The sequence below is a fragment of the Myodes glareolus genome, chromosome 25 (assembly GCF_982192425.1).
Source record: "Myodes glareolus chromosome 25, mMyoGla1.1, whole genome shotgun sequence".
Lineage (NCBI taxonomy): Eukaryota > Metazoa > Chordata > Mammalia > Rodentia > Cricetidae > Myodes > Myodes glareolus.
Window position 1 is genome coordinate 46,957,682 of NC_142050.1, and position 22,074 is coordinate 46,979,755.

At 37.8% G+C, this 22,074-nt stretch overlaps 1 protein-coding gene across 1 annotated transcript in view; it reads right to left on the minus strand.

Moving 5' to 3' along the window:
• Nucleotides 1-13,544: 13,544 nt before the first annotated feature.
• Nucleotides 13,545-22,074, minus strand: part of LOC148117928 (uncharacterized) — a 56,571-nt gene continuing 48,041 nt past the window's right edge. Inside the window, 2 exon segments of the mRNA XM_087901755.1 lie at nucleotides 13,545-13,734; nucleotides 13,736-14,581. Coding sequence (XP_087757881.1) covers nucleotides 13,545-13,734; nucleotides 13,736-14,581 — 1,036 coding nt within the window.

Consider the following 22,074-nt stretch of genomic DNA (forward strand, 5'->3'; position numbering starts at 1 on the left):
TCCCTAGACCTAAGAACAAATCACACTTTACAGGGTCATCAGGGGCTCAGATAGAGCACACTGCATACTTTCAAAGACTACAGTATATGGCATTTAAAATGTTTTAAGAACTTAGGATTTTTCATGACAATGAGACACATATGATCCTGGCAACTACAATTACTTGAAGAGGAAGATGGGCATTGAAGAGGCTCCTTATTGAGTTTGTGAGACATTTGGGCAAGAAATCGCTCTTGCCTGGACTGCTTGATGAACTAGACATTCAGGACCCCCAGAGAAATGACTGCTGAACTCCCTAAAGGTGAGATGATCCTTCAAGGTTCCTGCTTCATGAAAGAGTCTGCCAGACGTTCTGCAGGGCACAGAAGAACGACACTGACCAATATAGGTGGAACTGTCTTTGACATTTCCTGCCTCATTGAAAAGTCTGCTGGATACTATGGGCCTGTGGACTGAAGATGGATGCTCCAATGAAACAGAAGAACTTGTGGTGACTGTCCATGCAGAGAGATGTCTCTGTCAATTCTAGAGTTTTGGAAGTTGCTTGCACTGCACTTCATGTTAACTTAGGTAATATTACACTTCTGGAGACTTGGATGGAGTTGAAGAATAGGTAGTTATCATGATAGTTTTCCTTGGTTTTGCGAAAAGATAAAGTAGATATAAATGTTGTAACTATAATTCTTGTCTGGTACCTGTTTTTGTTTTTAAATATTTATTTATTAAGTATACAGTATTCTGCCTGTATGCATGCCTGCAGGCCAGAAGAGAACACCAGATCTCATGACAGATGGTTTTGAGCCACCATGTGGTTGCTAGGAATTGAACTCAGGACCTTTGGGAGACCAGGCAGTGCTCTTAAGCATTGAGCCATCTCTCCAGTCCGATGTCTGTTTTTTTATATGCAATTTTACTATGTTAAAGTTAAAACCTTCCTATTTATTTAAACAGAAAATGGAAGGTGATGTGGGATTCCCCTCTCTATGCTGTGAATACCATTGGTTAATAAAGAAACTGTCTTTGGCCTATACAGGGAATAGAGGCAGGCAGGGAAAACGAAACTGAATGCTGGGAGAAAGAAAGGCAGAATTTAGAGAGAAGCCATGTAGCCCCTGCTGGAGACAGCCACTGGCTGGAACTTTATCTGGTAAGCCACAGCCTTGTGGTGATACACAGATTAATGGGGATGGGTTAAATTAAGATGTTAAATTAAAATTAACCCAATAAGAAGCTAGAGTTAATGGACCAAGCAGAGATTTACATAATATGGTTTCTGTATGATTATTTCAGGAGTCTGGGCAGCCGGAAAACAAACAAGTGGTCTCCTACTACAGTGGCCCTACTTCCCTATTCCAGTTTGAGCTGACTCAAGCTGGGCAAGTCCATGACCAATACAGGCTTCTGGGAACGCCCTCCCAGCTAATTTCTGGGTCACCCCTTCTAAGCCCCCTCCATTCAGCAGGGGTCTAAGCACCTTGCAGCTTCTCACAGCATGCTGCCCTGCTCCTACTCCTAGGCTGGCCTCTCATTCCCTGCTGCCTGAGACTCTGTGTTGTTTCATGGCTCTCCTAAAGGGCAGGTGGTCATGTCTGAAAGTTAATAGTAGCAGTTCACACAGTGGCCATGAGGGGGAGCTGTGTCTCCCAAAATGTAATACCTCCACCATTCTCTAAGCCTCCCTGTGCATGGCTGGTGTGCAGCTGTGTGTCGAGTTCCTTCCATGTGACCTCCTTTGGCCTTCCTTTTCTGACTTTGTTGAATTATTTACTAGTTCTAAAAACCTTCTGTCAATTCCTCCAAAATTTTCACCACATATTGATTGGTCATTGGGGTGGTTTGATAGAAAATGGCACCCACAGGGTGTGGCACTATTAGCAGGGGTGGCTTTGTTGGAATAGGTGTGGCCTTGCTGAAGGTGTGTGTGAGTGTGGAGGTGGATTTTAAGGAGGTTGTTGCTAAAGCTACACAAATGTGTAACAAACAGTTGTTTATGTCCCCTGCTTATCAAGATGTGGAACTCTCACCTCCTTCTTCAGTGCGGTGTTTAAATGAAGGAGGACTGGAATCACACACACATACACACCCTCCACACAGCAAACTAATCGTTCAGTAGTTCAGTGTTGTGAACCAGTGGCTCATTTGTCAGACACAAATAAAACCACGCATGTGACATCAACTCTTGTACCCTGCTTACTTAATAGTTCAGGGCATTTCAAAGGGCATCTGCTCCCAAAGCCTGTTCCTGTCCCTGGTACCCACTCTCTTAATAACTGGTGGTGTGTGTGTGTCCTTTCAGTAATCATTTATTTAGTTTTTACTCTAATAGCCCTGAAAACCAGGAGCCCCAGTGTCCCGGAGTGTGAGAAGATGCATGTCCCCTAGACCTCAGAATACATAACACTCTGCATTGTGCTCTAGCTGAGCCCCTGGTGACCCTGATGATGCTGGTCTACTATTCCAGTCTTGCCTCTTCTGAAACACCCCTAGATAGACAGAGTAGGTTTTAACAACCAATGGCCAGGGATCCCTCATGTATCCTGCTAACCTGAGGGGACCCATCATGTACCTCACACTATAAAGCAAGTCTACACGTGATATATAATGGCCACATCCCCTGTCTCTATGAAGGAGTGACCCTTTCCAGTGATAAGGACCATGGAGGCTAACAGCAGGCTACAGGAATGAGTGATGAGCTACCTTTGGGAGGAGCCATAAGGTGCCTGGGTCAGGTTTCCATGACAACAGGATGACTGAAGATCATCTCTCAGATGGATTAAGATGACCACAACAGACACTTTCATACCACCGTGACAGCCATGTTGAGCTGTATCATACTGGGTCCAGACTGGACCTGCCCAAGAGCGCTTTGGCCCTCGGCACAGTGCTCATCCAAGTTCTTCCTTGGGTGCCATCTTGGTTCTGATTTAGTATTCACCCTGGCCAGGTGAATGGCAAGGCGTGATGAGAGATACTTTGGGTTTTCAAGCCCAGTATTCAACTTTAATATTCTGCCTAAGGTTGGAAACTCCCTTCTCTCCAGATCCCATTCATTAAGTAAGGAGTATATGTCCATTGGGGGAAGCATGGCTCTGTCCACCATTTGAACACAGGATTCAGTTCCCCAGAAAGCCACTTCATCTACACTTAATGGGTTCAATTCTAAAACTCAGTTCATGTCAGGAACCAGGGGTGTGGGAAGGAAGCTGCTGTGACAGGCACTGCCTTCACCCTCTAGCTATCTCTTGTGGTTCCTTCTAATGGCCCACAATGGCTCATCTTCATGACCAACTTCACAAATCTTAGACCCTCTGGGGAAACACCTCTGGGCATGTCAAGGGCATGTATAGAAATGTCTGCTTACCACTTCCTTTACTACAGAGCCTGCCATCAGCACTCCTCCCCATCTGTGGAGTGTCCTCTGGAATCACATCGCCTGAACAATGTTTGAGACGACCAACTATAAAAATGGTTAAATGGCTTCTGACCAGGTTACCAAGAACACATAACTGGGAAGAAGGGTTCTTCTGCAAATGGAATTGAGAAAGTTGGATCTCCATTGAGAGGAATAAATCCCACCCTCATCTTGGGCATGTATGGAAGGCCATCCAAAATGGAAGCAGAGAATCCCTAGAAAACACAGAACAGCTTAGCCACAATGACCTCATCTGTTTTCTTGCTTCTGACATCAAAACCACAGACAACTCAGGATGATTCTTTTATTTCAGGCCACGTGAGTGCTGGGTAAGCACTCTGCCACTGAGCCACACTCAGTCTCTCACTGGAACAATCTAGACAAGTCCTTCCCAGCTGAGACTAATCCCTGTTACCTTTCTGCACTCACACAAGGAAGACATTCCTTCATGGAGACATGTCTCCTGTGGACTTGCTTTAGTATGGAGTACATGATGAGTTATATATAATATGGGAGCTCTCAGCTTGGTAGGAGGACATGGGAGACCCCTGGGCATTGTTTATTTAAACATTTGTGTATCTGGGGGTGGTTAAGAAGGGGCAGGACTGGAATCACAGGCAGCGTTATCTAATTGTGACCATGTCTTGGTTCTTCCATTTCTTCCATTTTGGAATAAAGAAGTATTTAACTTGTTTTTAATGTAATAGGAGCCCACAATTAAGAGACTAATCCTTATAAGTGTTGAAATTAAAAAGAATAAAACATTTTGGGATTTTTAAAGCTATGTCGTGTTTTATGATATGATACTGACTTGAGAGCTTAGGGATAAGTAAGAAAGGTTATGGCTTAGTAGTCATGTGTTTGAGTATCAAAGTGAAAGGAGCTTATTTGTGAAGATTAATACTTATATCTTTGAGTCTCAAATTGAAAGGGGATTATTTGTGAGGGTGAGTTTTTTCAATTAGACATCTATTAGGAGGGAACCTTAATCAAGAAAATGACTCTATTATACTTGGTATGGGTAGTCTGTGTGGGTATGTTCCTGAATAGTGATTGATGTAGCTAGTGCTATGCCAGGGCAGGATGCCATAGGTTGTATAAAAGAGCAGGTTCAGTGACCATGGAGAGCAATCCAATGAGAAGAATTCCTCCAAGGCCTCTGCTTCAGGTACTGACTGTTTTTCCCTAGGTGAAGGACTGTGACTAGGATGTGTAATCTAATAAGACATTTTCTACCCAGGAGATTTGAATTGGTATGGATCTTAGTTTATTGATCAAAACTCAAGTTCAATTTTGTTATATATGTATATTAATGCTCTTGATTAAGGTATTGTACTTCTGAATCTCATTTTTAAATGTAATGTATAACTGGGCGGTGGTGGCTCATAACTTTAATCCCAATACATGGGAGGCAGAGGCGGGTAGATTTTTATGAGTTTGAGGCCAGCCTGATCTACAAGAGCTGGTTCCTGGAAAGACTACAAATCTACAGAGAAAATCTGTCTCAAAAATCCACAAAGGATACAATGTATAATTAAGAAACATAGGTTAATAGATAATTACATATAATAGTCATCTTTTAGTTATATGGCTTTTGGGTATCTTAGAGTTTCTATTGCTGTGAAGAGACACCATGACCATAGCAAAACTTATAAAGGAAAATATTTGATTGAGGCTGGCTTACAGTTTCAGGGGGTTTAGTCCATTATCATCATGACAGAAAACATGGTGGATACAGGCAGACCAGTGCTGGAGAAAGAACTGAGAGTTCTACATCCAGATCAACAGGCAGCAGAAAGTGACTATGACATAGTTCCTCCAACAAGGCCACACCTCCTAATAGTGCCACTCTCCATGGGACATTAAGTGTCATTTTGACTAAAACTACTACTGTATCAAAATCTTTGTAAGTATCTTTTCACCCATGCTCAGTAAGTAAGCTCAACAAACTCCTTGGTTCCTCATGACAGACGTTGGTGAAATTATATTTTGCATCTTCACTGGGACTAACAGTTGGGACTTACATTGCTTCCTCCCCCACCATAAGGGAGAAATATATCACAACAGATCATAAACATATTTGTCAATGTTTCTATTTCTCATATTAGAAAAAGGAAGCAGTACATAAAAGAACATGTTAGAAGAATATAAATGTGTAAATGCTCTTAAGGCAAAAAAAGACTTAAATATAAGAAAATGATGATGACTGGGTGGCTCCAGAATAAACAAGACAGGAAAGGTTTTGCAAGCTATGAGGGTCTGAGTAATTTGTTTAAGATATATAAAGGATGAGGTTTAGAGATCATATATTTATTGATGTTGGCAAGGTCAGATATCAACTATTTCAATGACTGGCTAAAATGTATGTCAAACAAAGTTTATTAAGTTGTATCTGAATATTGAAATATTATAACGTAGTTAAAAGTACAAGACTGGTATAAAAATGACCTTCTAGCTGTTTAATAATCATTCTTAGAGGCTATTCTAATGTGGTTAGAAGGACTAAAAAGGGGAGTTTTTCTCCCCTTTCCATACAAGGTCAGTGAGGTTCCTAGGAACAAAAGGCCATTGATCATGTATTGTCCAGTTCATGGAGGCCATGGAGAACCCACTCAATGAATCTGAAACATTATCCAGTCTAAAATGGAGAATCACTGTGGGAAATAGTCCCTCAAGGCTTCAAAGAAAGCCACAGTACATAAAGCAAAGCCTTTGCATTATTCTCACATTGATGGACACACAATAAAAGTGAGACTTGAAGAACCTAAGATCCCTTCCAAGCCCAAGTGACCTCTGAGGACTAGTTGGTAACCTGACCTTGACAACTCAGAAAAAAGATTAATTTTGGCAACCTGCATTCTTCTTCAGTACTTAAGGAGAAAATTTAGTCAAGGACTAAGAGAACTGGTAACAATAGAAGGGACCTCACCCAACAGACATTAATATAAGTCTACATGAGATGTTATTTAAATAGCAAATCTCACTAATATTTTTCTCCTTGATAAAATGATGTTGCCCAGATGTGAGACATCACACCTTGGTTCCTGGAACACCTTCCCACAGCAAAGAAGGACAGGACATTTTTTGTTTTAACATTCAAATTAAATGATCTTAAATACCTTTTACTCTCTCTATTCAAAAGCTACATGGGAAGGGAATCATGCCAACTTTGAACTGATAAAACAGCTATAAATGGATGTGAAAGTTGGTTGTGGGTTCATCATTCTGGAGACCAACTGTAGAGATTAAAGGAAAACATCTAATAGACAGGGACTATTATGAGCTCATCAAGAATGTCTTATGAAATTTGGACATTTTAGTTCTTCCCAGACAACAGTAAAGGAATTCCTTTTCTGTCTACATCTGAGAGTTTGGTCTTTACAAGAGTCTCTCTGGTATCACAATACTGCCACCTGATATCCTAAAATCAACTGGAAGAAACCAGATCAGTCATTGCCCCAACCCCACAATGGTAGTGTTATCTTATCAGAGGAAGGTGGGATAAGAACTGGAGGTAAAATTAAACAATTTAGGGTTAAAAAAACCCTCATGACTCCCTATTGGCTCCATCATGGCTCACAATCTACTTCCCACTGAAGCCTCTTATTGCTAGGCTTGCCCAGATTCCCTCAATAGCTACTATTACCCAGCTGGGCTGCAAGGCTGTAGCAGCTCCCCTAGAGGATGAGCAGAAACCAATGACTAAACCAGCACAGCCCTTTCCAGCTTTGCCATTCCACTCTAGGGTAAGAGAGGGTCCTAGTCTGGTAAATAGGTATTTCAGTAGAAAGTCTTCCAGATTCCTATTCCTCTACCAAGAAACAGGGTCCCTTGTGTATGTATTCCATTACAGAGTCACTGACCAGTGTAACCAACCCATTTCCTCAGAGCTTAGAAGTCCTGAAGCCAAACAAAGGTCGCATTAAAACAGTAACTCTTGTTCAATCAAGATGAGGCCATGAATTAGAAAACAATGAAGTGTCTATGGAAGGGATTAGAGGCAAGAAAGAGATGATGGAAATGATGTAACTATAATCCACAAAATTATTCTAGAAAAATTATTCATAAAAAGGCTTTATGATCACATGCTACAGAGACTAGGGATTTGTATTAGAGAGCACAAAATATTAGTCACACATTTTATTTCAGGCTGTGTATCTTAAATATGTAAAATAACAGTTCTTTTAGGCAGGGCCACACAATTTTATTCATTTCTACTTTGGTCAAACTAGTGTAACTATTGTAATTTGGTTTCATGATAAGTTCTGTCTTGATTCCTTGTACGAAATGACTAGTAAAGACATTTAATAATCACCTAAAATTGATTACCTATTTCTTATTTCTAATGTGACCTATGGTCTAGGGAGGGAAACTTTAATGCTCCTTCTTTCCCATCCCTTTCTGTGCTGGGACTACACCTGCTTTACAGTTTGTCAGTGAACTCAATTCTTACATGGGTTCCTCTTCATTTGAAAATTCACAGTAAAAGCCAGAGAAGTTGGAGGACACTCATTTACTCATCTAATTTCCTCCTCACTGAACACTTAAGATCCAGTCCTGAAACAGTTGCAGGACTTTCTTTCTGGACTGCAGAAGCAGGATTATGTGTTCAAAGCAATTCTCAGCTACATAGTGAGGGATAAGCCAAAGCTACAGAAGATAGAAATAAATAATCAACAGCATTTGAGAAAGATGGAAAGAAATTCTTAATGACCTGGAAACAATGGGGAATAGAAACAAATGGATTAAAGCAGTGATGCATTTAAAGTAAATATATTTAAAAAGTAAAAATAGCAATTATTTTTCAAAATACATAAATATAATTTTTAAAAAATCACAGTTGAAAAAGAAAAAAAAACATTCACTGGTAGAGATATTGACATTAAAAAGATATCACTTCACTGTCCCTAAGTGCACTGTCAGTTGCTGAGACCTGTGACCTCAAACACACAGCTACAGCTAATGGATATAATCATGACAGACAGGATTGAACATATAAGCATAGGAGAGTTCCCTTGTTAGAAATTCAATACTTATTGACTCAAGCTAACCTTCCTGAATTGTACACTCAATATCTATCCTGTCTTCATTTGCATGACATAATGAATATATGCTGAAAAATTACAAAACCACTGATCCTGTCACAATCAGGTTCTATGTCATAATGGTGACTCCAGAAGCTATTTGCCTAACTACAGTATATGCAATAAACTATTCCTCCTATTCTGGTCTGAAGATGGAAGCCATGCTCCACATACAAATCTTTACCCTGTAATTGAAATGAACAGTTGACTACATGACTCAAATTTTTAATTTTAGAGTTCTTTAATCTAAGAATTTAGATAATTTAATTACAAAGACAAGGTCATTGATCTGGAGAGCAATGGTGTGGGATCAAGGCTACCTGATCCAACATAAAAATTTTGTCTCAGAAACACTTTTTCTATAATGCTGGAGGTACTCCCATTCTAGAATTAATATGCCTTCCCAGAGATAAATCATTCACAAACTTAAAGTTTAATAGACAAAACTTCCATTAATAACAGTATGCATTAAGAGGTGGCTAATGCTAAAATAGGAGACAACCTGGCCCAGATCTTGCATTCCATATATGCTGTCATCCTTAAGTTTTTTTTAGGTTCAGGCCTGAGGTTATACATTGAACAGTTTAAATAGGGACAGGAGAATGCAAGTTAAGCCACTAAGGCAGGTGGAGATTTAACAGAGCAAAATTATCTTTTAGATTATGCATTATGATCAAAGTAAAAATATATCATAATGTATGATTTAAAAGATAAATAGATCTTAATATATGATCTAAGAATACATTTAAAAGATGTATTGATGCCACAATCCTCAAACATACAAAGGACATAGAAAACAAATTTTAAAAGAAGTTACAGGAAAGACACCTATCCACACTGTGATTGTTCTTAAATCAACAGCTGTTCTGAGCCATTCTAACCTCAGAATAAGGCTTCTTTTGCCTTTAAGCAAGCTGGCTCAGAGACCACAGATGCTTCTTTGATGGACAGCCCTGACTGATGTTTATTTCAAGTCTGTGATATTACTGTACAGAATCTCATTTTTTTAAGATTTACTTTATGTATATGGGTGTTTGCCCACAGGTGTCTGTGTGCAGTATCTGCAGAGGCCAAATTAGTGAATCAGATCCCTTGGAGCTGGAGCTACAGGAGACAGTTAGCAACCATGGTTTCTGGCAATGTAACCTGTGTCCTCTGCAACAACACCAGTGCTCTTAATTGTTAAGCTATCTCAAAAGCTGCCTTTTTATTTAAAATTTATTTTTCTAATTTTAAATAAAACATATTGCATCCCTTTCTCCTTCCTTGTCCTCTCCATCTGTTCCCAAATTTTCCCCTTCTAATTTCTTCCTTGTTAAGTCTATGTGAATAAGTATGTGCAAATATATAAATGTATCCCGCTGGGTCCATTTCTGTTTGCTTGGTATTATGGTTTCAGAATTGAACATGCTGTTTCCGATACACAAATAGAGATCACATCCTTGCCTGAGGCTAATTCACCCAATTTTAGGAGAATTTTAATCTTTATTGAGCAACATGAGTCTGACCCTTAATGACCTACACTGACTTGGACAGAAAACATTTTCAACAATAGAAAACTTGGATTGCTAAATACCTCAACTAACATTGACTGTTGCCACAGTCGTGAAGATATAGGGCTGCAGGAAAGACAATAGAAACTGTACTGAGCAAATCACAGACTTCTTAGGTTCAATGGACCTCCCACCATACCCCACTGACCATTCTCATTTTGGATGACTTTGAAATCTTGAAACTCCTACCTCCAATTTCTAAGGATCATGGGTATACATCTGTGCCACCATGCTTGGCATAGTTGGCTTCAACTTCATTTAATCAGTCATTAGAATTATGGGATGAGTAAGATGAGCAGTTATGCTTAATTATATTAAAATTCCACTGGTGTACACAAGCCGGGGTTTCAACCATATGTATAATAAAGACAGTACTGTGCTCTAGTCCCTTGATGAATTATAATACAAAGATAAAGGAAAACAATATTGCTCATAGTTGGAAGACAGTGAACTTTAAGACAGAAAGGCTGCATTTGATGGGAGTCTTCTGTTATTGGAGTTAGGAACATAGCCTGTGTTTTTGCTATTCCAACAAGTCAGGCTCAGTCACTCACTCTTTTTAAACCAATGAAAAGACAAAAATTATATTAGTACATTACCGTTAGTGGTGGTACATATTTTTAATCCTAACACCTGGGAGGCAGAGGCATATGAATCTCTATAAATTCAAAGCCTGGAATAGAGAGCTATTTTCAGGACTGCAAAGGCTACACAAAGAAACCCTTCTTGAAAAACCAAAAATAAGTTACTTGCCTGTGATGTATCTATCTACAATTCAGGTAAACTGGAGACAATGTGGGCAAATTTCTCTAATATCTAGAAGAGCCTAGTCTATATAGTGAGTTCCAGGCCACCTAGAGTTTCACAGTAAGAGTATTTTTTAAATAAAACAAGCAATAAAAAGAAGGAGTACATCATAAAAAAATTTTAAACATTACTTTTTTTCATTGTGACTAACTTATAACGGTGATGAAGATATAAGGCAATTAATTCATCCTTGGGATCCTAACAGGTTTAGATAAATAGCAAGACATATGCATGTTAGAAATTCAATATTTATTGACTCAAGCTAACATTCCCAAATTGAACATCCAAAATCTATCCTGCCTTCATTCACATGACATAGATCAACACACGCTGGGAAATTACAAAATCACTGATCCTGTCACATTTAGAAGCTATTTCATAATGGTGACACCAGCAGCTGTTTGCTTACTGACAGTGTATGCAGTAAACTATTCCTCCTCTTCTGGTCTGAAGGTGGAGGCCATGCTCCACATACAAATCCTTTTCCTATTAATAAAATGGACAGTTGACTACATGACTCAAATTGTTAATTTTAGAGCTCAGTGGAGGTTGAGTTCTTTAATCTAAGAATTTAATTTAATCACAAGGGAAACAAGGTCACTGCTCTGGGTAGCAATGGCATGGGATCAAGGCTACCTTATCCAACAAACAAAAGTTTGTCTCAGAAACATTTTTCTACAATGCTGGAGGTACTGCTATTCTAGAATTAATATGCCTTCCCAGGAATAAATCATTCACACACTTAAAGTTAATAGACATGAATTCCTTTAATAACAGTATGAATTCAATGGTGGTTAATGCTAAAAGAGAAGACAACCTGGTCCAGATTTTGCATTCCACATACACTGCTATCCTTATGTCTTTTTTTTAGGTTCAGGCCTGAGGTTATGCATTGAAAAGTTTAAATAGGGACAGGAGGATGCAAGTCTAGCCACTCAGGCAGATGGAGATTTACAGATCAAAACTATCTTTTAGATTATGCATTAGAATTGAAATAAAAATATATCAGTACTTTATTGGAGATAAACCCATTCTTATGGCTATAGTTAAATAGTCAACCATCATTAAAAGACTTTTATTGTCAGTTCTCTCCTGATCATTCACTGTACTTTCCCCTCATTTTGTGGAGATTTTGGCTTGGAAAAATTCTTTAAGCACCAAGTCTAAGTTAGTTTCTGATGCTATCAATCTTCTGAGTCATCAAGGCTGAAGTAAAGATGAACTTAGAACAACCAATCACACCTTACTGCTATTAATGACATTTTCATGGGGCTATGATAAAAAATAAATGAATGAAATATTTTTTTCTTGAAGCTAAAGACAACTGTGATGTCTAAAGTCTTTACAAAATCATTTTCAGATAGAGAGTTTTCTTCTGTGTGAGGTTATCCCTAGTTCCTGACTTTGAATAGAAACACATAGGCTTTAAGATATTTAGAACACTAGAAACATGGCTGGGCAGTTAAGAAATGTACAATCCCAGGACCAAGATCTAATTTTTGACAACTTCCTGTAACTTCTGCTAGAAAATCCAAGGGTCTAACATTATCAGAAACCAGTATGCACATTCACATACCCACAGAAAAATACACTGATATCACATAATCACAATTAAAACAACTCCTTAAACATATTTTCACTCATGAATGTTTTTCTCTTGTAAGAATTCATTCCTATAATACAGGTGTTAAGGTACCCAATGGCTTACAGAGTTTTTCTTCACCATGAAGCAATCAGGTAGGCTTGAAGTCTGAGAACCTTCTAAGATGATGGAATAAATCATTTGGGAAAACTTACGAAATGAGTCTGGTTTCAGGGTAGGTGTTTCTCTCATTGGCCCTGGATTCAGGAACAAAGTGTGTTTCTTTGTCTCAGTTTTAGAGTCAGAATGTATTTCTTTGGCTCCAGTTTCAGAGTCAAAAATCATGTAATTCACTGGCTCTGGTTTCAGGATCTGTATGTGTATTTTTGACTGGCCCATTTACCCTACACATAGGGCTTCATAAATTCACAAATTTATTTTACCATGAGTTTGTAAGTACAAACAGTATAAAAAGGAAATGATAATGCTTGAAAAGATTGTTAACACTGTCAAATTTATTTCTACAGAAAAAATAATCTTGTGTTATAGGCAGAGGACTCTTGTTCATTCCTAGCTGCACAGACCAGAAATAATCACAAAGAGACTATATGAATTAATTAAAACACTGCTTGGCCTAGAATTAGCTCAGAAGTCGTATTAGCTAACACTAACATCTTAAATTACCACATTTTTATTATTTTGTATTTTACCACAAAATTTGTGATTTACCAGTAAGGGCGTCTGTCTCCTTCAGCAGACACATGGAGTCTGACTCCACTTTCTTTTCTCCACTATCTCTGCTTGGAATTCCTGTCTTGCTCTATGCTGCCCTGCCATAGCCCCAAAGCACCTTCTTTACTAAAAAATGGTAACAAAATACATTCATAGCATACAGAGGAGTATCCCAAATCATTGTGCAGCTGATTATAAGTGTTTTGGCTAAAGATCTTACCAAACACTTTATAATAAGAAGTCCTCAGTGTCTTTTTCACGTAGTCAATGTCTATTGTAATATGCAAAGATTTTAACAGATTGTTGCACACAAAAGGTTTACTCCTATATAAAGTACAAAACTTTATCACACTGAATACATTTATAGGATTTCTCTACAGTATGATTCTTTTCTCAGGATTAAGATTATTCATACATGCAAATGCTTTACCACACTGATTACATTCATAGAGTTTATCTCCAGTGTGTGACCTTTTATGCATTTGAAGAGAACTGTGAAGTGCAAAGCCTTTACCACACTCATTACATTCATAGGGCTTCTCTCCAGCATGTGTTAGTTTGTCTTTGAAGATGACTATGATAAACAAAGACTTTACTATACCTATTACAAATATGTTTCTCTCCAGTATGTGTATTTTCATGCCTGTGAAGATGACTTTGCCATGCTTAGGCTTTAGCACACTGATAACATTCATAGGTTTTCTCCCCAGTATGGGTTCTTTCATGACTTTGTAGAGTACTGTTACGTGCAAAGGCTTTAGCACATTGATTACATTCATAGAGTATCTCTCCAGTATGGATTCTTTCATGACTTTGAAGATGACTGTGCTGTGCGAAGGATTTATCACACTGACTACATTCATAGGTTTTCTCCCCACTATGGGTTCTTTTATGACTTTGAAGATGACTGTTACGTGCAAAGGCTTTACCACACTGATTACATTCATAGGGTTTCTCTCCAGTATGGATTCTTTTATGATTTCGAAGACTGCTGTGACATGCAAAGGCTTTAGCACACTGATTACATTCATAGGGTTTCTCTCCAGTATGGGTTCTTTTATGATTTCGAAGACTACTGTGACATGCAAAGGCTTTAGCACACTGATTACATTCATAGGGTTTCTCTCCAGTATGGGTTCTTGTATGTGTTCGAAGACTATTGTTCCATGCAAAGGCTTTAGCACACTTGTTACATTCATAGGGTTTCTCCCCAGTATGGGTTCTTTCATGCCTTCGTAGATGACTGTGACGTGCAAAGGCTGTCCCACACTGATTACATTCATAGGGTTTCTCTCCAGTATGGGTTCTTTCATGCCTTCGTAGATGACTGTGACGTGCAAAGGCTATCCCACACTGATTACATTCATAGGGTTTCTCTCCAGTGCATGTTCGTTTATGCATTTTAAGATGACTGTGATGTGAAAAGGCATTATCAAACTCATTTCCTTCATAGGGTTTTAATGTAGTATGTGTTTTTTCACAACTGTGAAGTTGACTGTCACGAGCAAAGGTTTTAACACATTGAGAATATGCAGAACTTTTCTTTCTAGTTTGACTTTTTTCATGCCTACAATGATAACGGTAAATGTGAAAGCATTACTACATTTCATACACTGTTGAATATTTTATCTGAATAAATTAATTTTACAATTTTATCCTATTTTTAAGAGGAATTATATGTTAAGGTTTTATCACCATGTTTACAATCTTGTTTTTCCCCTTCATTAAGGTTTGCTTTGCATCATTGAAGATAACTGATAACAGCCTTTAATACATGGTTCACTTTTACAGAATCTTTTTTTCTGTATGAAAACTTACATGTATTTGAAGAGAACTGAAAAAAACCAGAGCTTTACCACTCTTATTGTATTCATAATGTTTCCTATACTGTGAGTGATGCTACATTTCCTAAGTGAACTAGGACAAACAGAAGTATTTACACAGTCCTAGTACTCATTGTGGTTTTATGAAATGTTACTTTGTTGATATGTTAACAATGAGACTAGAAAACCAATGAACTTGTATATGTGTATATCAAATTCAACAAGTATACTCAACATGGGAACTGCTACATATTTTCTATTTGTTCTGAGAGAGAGGTATGTTATATCTTTTCACATCCTTTGCTCATGTGGCTTGTATCCAGAGTAATATATGATGTACCCAGTAAAGGAAGAATAACAAATATAAGGTTTCCACATTGAGTTCACCCAGTTTGACTTTCTGTCCTCATAGACTTGTGGTATATGGATTAAGGCCACTCCAAAACAGCTGTCCCTTGATTCATAACCCTAAATGCCCCCTCACTAAACTTAACACAGCCACAAGTATATGAGTTAAACTACCTTTTCTATGGACTATTAGTATAATAGATAGTTTTAGAGATCAACATGTATATCTTTTATAATGTGAATAATATGAGATAAATAGATTGACAACTTTACAGTATAGCTCTCATTGTATTACAATTCAAATGGTAATATAGATTAAGATATTGTTTTCTTTCTTAAAAGAATGAATTGTAAATGTAGTTCACCACCTGAAATTAGGTAAAGAATTTTGTGAGAATTTAATATACATCAATGCACTTTATTATTTCCACTGTTGCTTTTGTTTAAAACATATAGGATTCATTACAAATTCTTCAGACGTACATTTGCATCAGCTTATACATGAAAATTACCTTTCATGTCTTCTAGAATTTTGACAATGTTCTTCAATATTATGGTCTTCCCAACTGTATCCTAAAATATAATGCCAGAAATTGTACATTTTATATTAAAAATTGTAAAAAATTTAGTTACCATTTGAAGCAAACCTTACACCCATGCCTGATTTATGTACCCTATTCTTCTTTCTCAATCCTATTACAAAAGAGCATCATCAACCAATGAATATTTGTCTCCTTATATAAAACATGAAAGATAATACAGTCTTACCTATACTAGTGAGGTTTCTGTAGGTCTCTACCATTACATCTTTGTAGAGATTCTTCTGGGAAGGATTCAGCAAAGTCCATTCTTCCCAAGTGAAGTCGACATGCACATCGTCATAGGTCACTGAATTCTAAAATATCCCATACAGGTGTACAACAGAAAGAATGATTTTGACAACACTGTAAATGTATACTTCTTTGACAGTATAGTCATAGAATTCAGGTGCTCCCCATACTTATTTCATGATAAAGACATCATCATTTAATCACCAAGTCACCAGATATATATCTATCTGCCTCTGAGTTGAATACCAGCCTAGTCCATACAGTCACTTCTAGGGCAGCCAGAAATACATGTTAAATACCTGTTTCACATTGAAAAAAAATCAATCAAACATACAGAAAAGCTAGAAATAACTCATAGGCTTTTGCTGTAGTTTCTACAAAGAGTTACACATTCAGTTTAACTCTTTATTCATCTACCAGAAACCTGAAGTTGCCGAATTTAAACTGCAATAAAAATGAGATTTTACTAAAAGGCACTGTGTGTTTAAAAAATTACAAATGGACTAATGAAAACAATAGAAATTAATATGCTGATTACAAATAATCAACACAGAGAAGGAAAGATGGCTCAACAGCAAAGAGTCCTCCTAGTCTTGCATACAGTTGGGCTCAAGGGCTTACATGGGGGAATCATAACTATCCATTATTCCAAGTTCAAGGTTTCTAATACCATCTTTTGAACAATGTAAGGACCAGGTACTCACATGGTGCATATCCATGCATTCAGGTATAATACTCTTTTTAAAATAAAAATTCAAAACAAACAAAACATGCAGGAAGAAGGTTATGCACCTACAATCCAATAGCACAGAAGGCACAGGCAGTATTAATGTCATGAGTACATGCTATCCTGGGAAACATAATGATACCCTCTGTCAAATTTTAAAATTCAAGATATGGGTGAAGCTCAGTACAACAGCATATGCTTGATAGGAACAAAACCACCATACAACAACATAAAAACAAAAAAGCCCACCTTTAATCCCACCACTTGGGAGTCAGAGTCAGAAGTTCTCTGAGTTTGAAGCCAGTCTGATATATAGAGCTACTTTCAGGACAGCTAGGGCTACACAGGCAAACCTTGTCTTCAAAATATAACAAACAAAAATGACAACAGTAGGCTACCAAATCACCTTAGCACTAAAAAGCAGTTAATTCTACTGAATCTTGTGTGATTTAGTGATAGAATTTATTATGGTAGAAAGTAATGACAGCAAAAGAAGAAAGCTGACTGATTAGTTTCAACCACAACACTGCAGGCACAAAGAAGAGGAAATGGGTTGAGGCTATAGAAACTCAAAAATACATCCTTTCTGTATGCTGTAATTATCATTAGTTAATAAAGAAACTGCTTTGGGCCTATAACAGAGCTATAGGACAGAACTTAGGTAGGTGGGGAAAACTAAACTGAAGGCTAGAAGGAAGAAAGCTGAGTCAGAGCAAAGTCATGTAGCCACACCAGAGACAGATGCTGAGACATTTACTTGGTAAGCCACAGCCACATGGCAATACACAGATGAATAGAAATTGATTAAATTAATATGTTAGAGTTACCCTCTGTATGCTGTGAATATGTTTTATTCCCATTGGATAATAAGGAAACTGCTTTGGTCCTATGACAGCACAGAATAGAACAAGGTGGGAATGCCAAATGGAGATAGAGGAGAAAAGAAGGCAGAATCAGGGAGATGCCATGTCGCCCCTGAAGGAGACAGATGCTGGATGGAACCTTACCAGTAGGTCACAGCCATGTGATGATACCCAGTTTAATAAAAATGGGTTAATTTAAGATATAAAAGTTACTTAATAATAAGTCTAAGCTATTGGGTATGCAGTCTTATAATGAATAAAAATTCTGTATAATTATTATGAGTCTGGGCTGTGGGGAAATGACCAAGCACCCTATGTCTATAAAAGGATATAATGAAGTTTGCAAGCTATACACCACACACAAGATTAATATCTAATTTCAATTGTGCTGTTAAGCATTCAATATTCCTTGACTATTTAGGGATCATATAAAGAAACACAAATAAGCATGAATGCTTCACTGCCAGAGGGAATGCAACAGTCTGTAAGGAACTGGGAGGTATATTGTGACCCAGGGAGCATGGACTTTAACCTGGTCTCTCAAGAGAGTTAGGCTGGGCCAGCTCCATGATTCCCTGAAGAGCCTACTGCCCAGTAAAATCCTATGACCTTGACCTTCACTCTCTGCCATTACTCACAACATTCTCATCTTCTAGGTCCTGCAAGAACAGATGATTAAGCTCTTTGTCCAGTTTTCTAATACCTTAAGCATTCTTATAAGAGTCAAGATTCCCAGGTCCTTTGCAGCAACAAAAGTCTCTTTGAGTCCCATTTTTATTCCAACTTTGTTTTCTTTCACTGTTATTAAATTATGCAATCAAAAGCAACTCAGGTAATGAACATGTTTATTTGGTTGTTCACTCTATTTCACAATTCCTCCTTATGAGAATGTTAGATAGATACTCAAGCTAATAACTAAAGGCAAAACAAGTGGAACCATTGTTTTCTGGCTTTCCCTCTTGCTTTGTCACTGCCTTCTGCTCAACTAGCTCTCCTATCTATCCCAGGGCTGCTTGCTCAGAGATATTGCCAATTCAGCGGAAGACCCTTCCTATATCAATCAAAATCAACAAATCTCTCTCAGATACCTTAATCAGGTATTCTGATCTAGACATACTCTCAATTGGTATTTTCTCAGATCAGTCTAAGCTATGGCATGCTGATAGCTGAGGCTATCTAGAAAGTTACAATAATATACAAGAAGGTTTTAAAGATCCAAAGGCAATGTATTAATCATATCGATCACTTAAGCAGCAAAAACACAAACAAAGATAGATATGCCAGGAAATGGAAAGAGGCAAACATCTAAGACAAAGAAGAGAAAACTAAAACTGCCTCTCCACAGAAACTTCCCAAACCAACAAAAACTCAAGGAATTCGTAACATGAGAAATCTTCTGAATACAAAATTGGTGAGACCATTATTTTCCAAAAAATAAACAATATATTTAGATAATAATGAATAAAATCAACAACATAGATAGGTAGCACTGACAAAGACATATTATGATCCTTTAAAGAAAAACAAGATTCTAACCAAAATAACACTCTAAGAAATTACTAACCAGCACTCATCCTATACACTTCAGTTCTTTATCTTTTACCAATAATAGAAAATGGCTGGGGTGCGGAAGGCTGTTCTACCAAAATTAGAGAGATTCACTTGAAACCTTCTTGTGCCTTAACTTCATAGAAAATAGTTTTGACTACTTAAAAAATTTTCATTATCTTATAGTAAAGAAAAGTATGTCTGTTAGGATCACTTAGACACCATTTCATTCTCCTTATTGATGATTGCCTGTAAGTCTGCAATCAGAGTGAGGAAATGAAAACATTTTAAAACAAAATGCGAGAAAACAGATTTTTAAAGAATCAGTGCACACCTAAAGCAACTTGTTTTACTCTGTTGCTTTAAAAGTCACAAGCACTTTTGAAAACAAGTTTATTGCCATTCTTTGCATATGTTTGTGCAAGAGTGAAAATTTCTTCCACATGTATACAAGTAACAGAGAAAAGAGGGATTCAGATGCCATCAATCTGAAATGGTAGAATTATGAGCCTCACAACTTGATGGTAGGTATCTGAATTTAGGTCACCAACAAAACTAATATGTGCTGAGCCACCTGCCAACATTCATAATACCTTTTATCCAATAAACCAAAAGTCTGTCACAGATTAACAAGAGCAACAAAACCTAAATAAATAAAGAAGAAAATAAATGATCCTTGGAAATAGGATGCATCACAATTAAGATGATGTGTATGTTAAATTTTCAACATAAATTACTACAGTAAAATGATAATTCCCAACAATTTATAACAGGAAAGCTGATTACAAAGCTACATTCATATTGGAAGCACACTGAGTAATCAATGGGATTATGAAAAATAGTACACAGACTGACATAATATGACTTCTTTCTGGGTGGTGGTGGCACACACCTTTAATTTCAACACTCAGGAGGCAGAGACAGGAGGAAATCTGTGAGTTTTAAGCCAGCCTGGTCTACAGAGAGAGTTCCCGAACAGGCTCTAAAGCCACAGAGAAACCCTGTCTCGGGGGAAAAAATTCCCACAAAGCTGATCAATCAAGAATGTGTATGATATTTGGGAAAGTATAAAGAGAATGGAGAGAAAAAGCCAAGAACAAAGGTAGAAAAATAAAGTCAGCTATTAATCAAAAGACCAAAGGAAACTTAGTCAGGAAACATGTGATCTTGACCAATGTTATCCAGATACCAATGATTCTAAGTGTACAGAAATTAAATGAAGACTTCACAATTTTCACAAAATTAACTCCAAGTGACCCTTAAACTGTTGTTACTGATGCTCCAGGTATGGGTATCTCTTCCTGAGAGGTCCCATGCTCTAGAGCCTTTTCTGCAAAAAGAGATGATCTACTGCTATGGTCCTGCAAGTCCTTATACCTCCTTCTGTTTTCAGGTAAACCCAGCCATACTGATGCCCAATCCCAAAACAATATAGAATAATATCTGCTTCCGGTCACATGGATTATAGCACAAGATATAGATTCTGCTCTAACTACCTGTCCAACACCATACACACCTAAGAAACCTCTGCATCTCTGAAACTCCCTTGGTAACCTGGAACTAAACATCACTGAATCACACTAATGCAGCTGGTGGTAGCAGAAAGTTAGAAACATTTTAATCTTGCATTGCTAAATCAATATCACTGAAGGTCTACCAGCTTTTAAACTATTTGAAACATTTATAAGACAAACTTGAAAGTAGGCTGCAATATTCAGAACTTCTAGAAACCAGATTATCAGTTCTCAAATCTGTCTTCCCACTGCATACCAAAACATGACTCTGTTTCTACACCGGACAGTGATTTTACAAGCATAATATGTTACCATGCCAGGGCTGCAGAGTCTCCCTCTCCCCAGGAAATCCATACACAGGGAGGCTCAGAGGACAAGGACCACTGCCCACGTCATTACATAGAGCAATAGAACCACAGCCTGGCTCATGGTCCATCCAAATCCCAGCAGAAATGACAGCTCAACAGACCTTCTCTGAACAGCCTACACTCACTCTGGCATAGCTTGTGGTCTTCCTTACAACTCATTACAACAGAAGCAAAGAAGAAACCTAGAAAGAACCACCTGTAAGCTACCTCCCACTATTATTCCTGCTTGCTAAGCCTTCCCAGAATCCCTCAGTGGCTAATGCCACCCAGCTGGGCCTCAGAATATTATCATCTCCTTTACTGGGTGTGATTAGAAATCAAATTACTCAGATATCACAGAACTTTCTGCTCGGCCCTTCCAGTCCAGTGGACAAGGCCCTAGTCCAGAAAGTTTGTATTTTAGTAGACATTCATCCAATTTCCTAGAGCATACCCTGTTCCACATCCAAAGCACAGGGTCATTTGTATGCACATTCCATTACACTCTCAATATGCAGTGCAGCCAACCCATCACCTCATACCTGGTAAATCCTGCAGAGAAAAACAGGTCAAATTCACAATTGTTGTTAAGGAAAAATTGGCCATGAATTATAAGAAAATAAAGGGTCATGGTAAGGTTGGGGACAGGAAAGCGAATGTGGATATGATATAGTTATAATCTCAAAAATTATTTTGAAGAGTAGAGAGAGGATTTAAGGCCATGTGCTTCAGAAACAAGGGATTTATATTAGAGCACATCAAAGATTTCTCAAACCTTCTATCTCAGGGTGTATATTTAAAACCAGTAAAATAACAGTCCTGTTAGGCAGGGCCACATTTTACTCAGATCTATTTTGCTTGATCTACTGTAACTACAGCAATTTGGTTACATGATAAGTTTGGT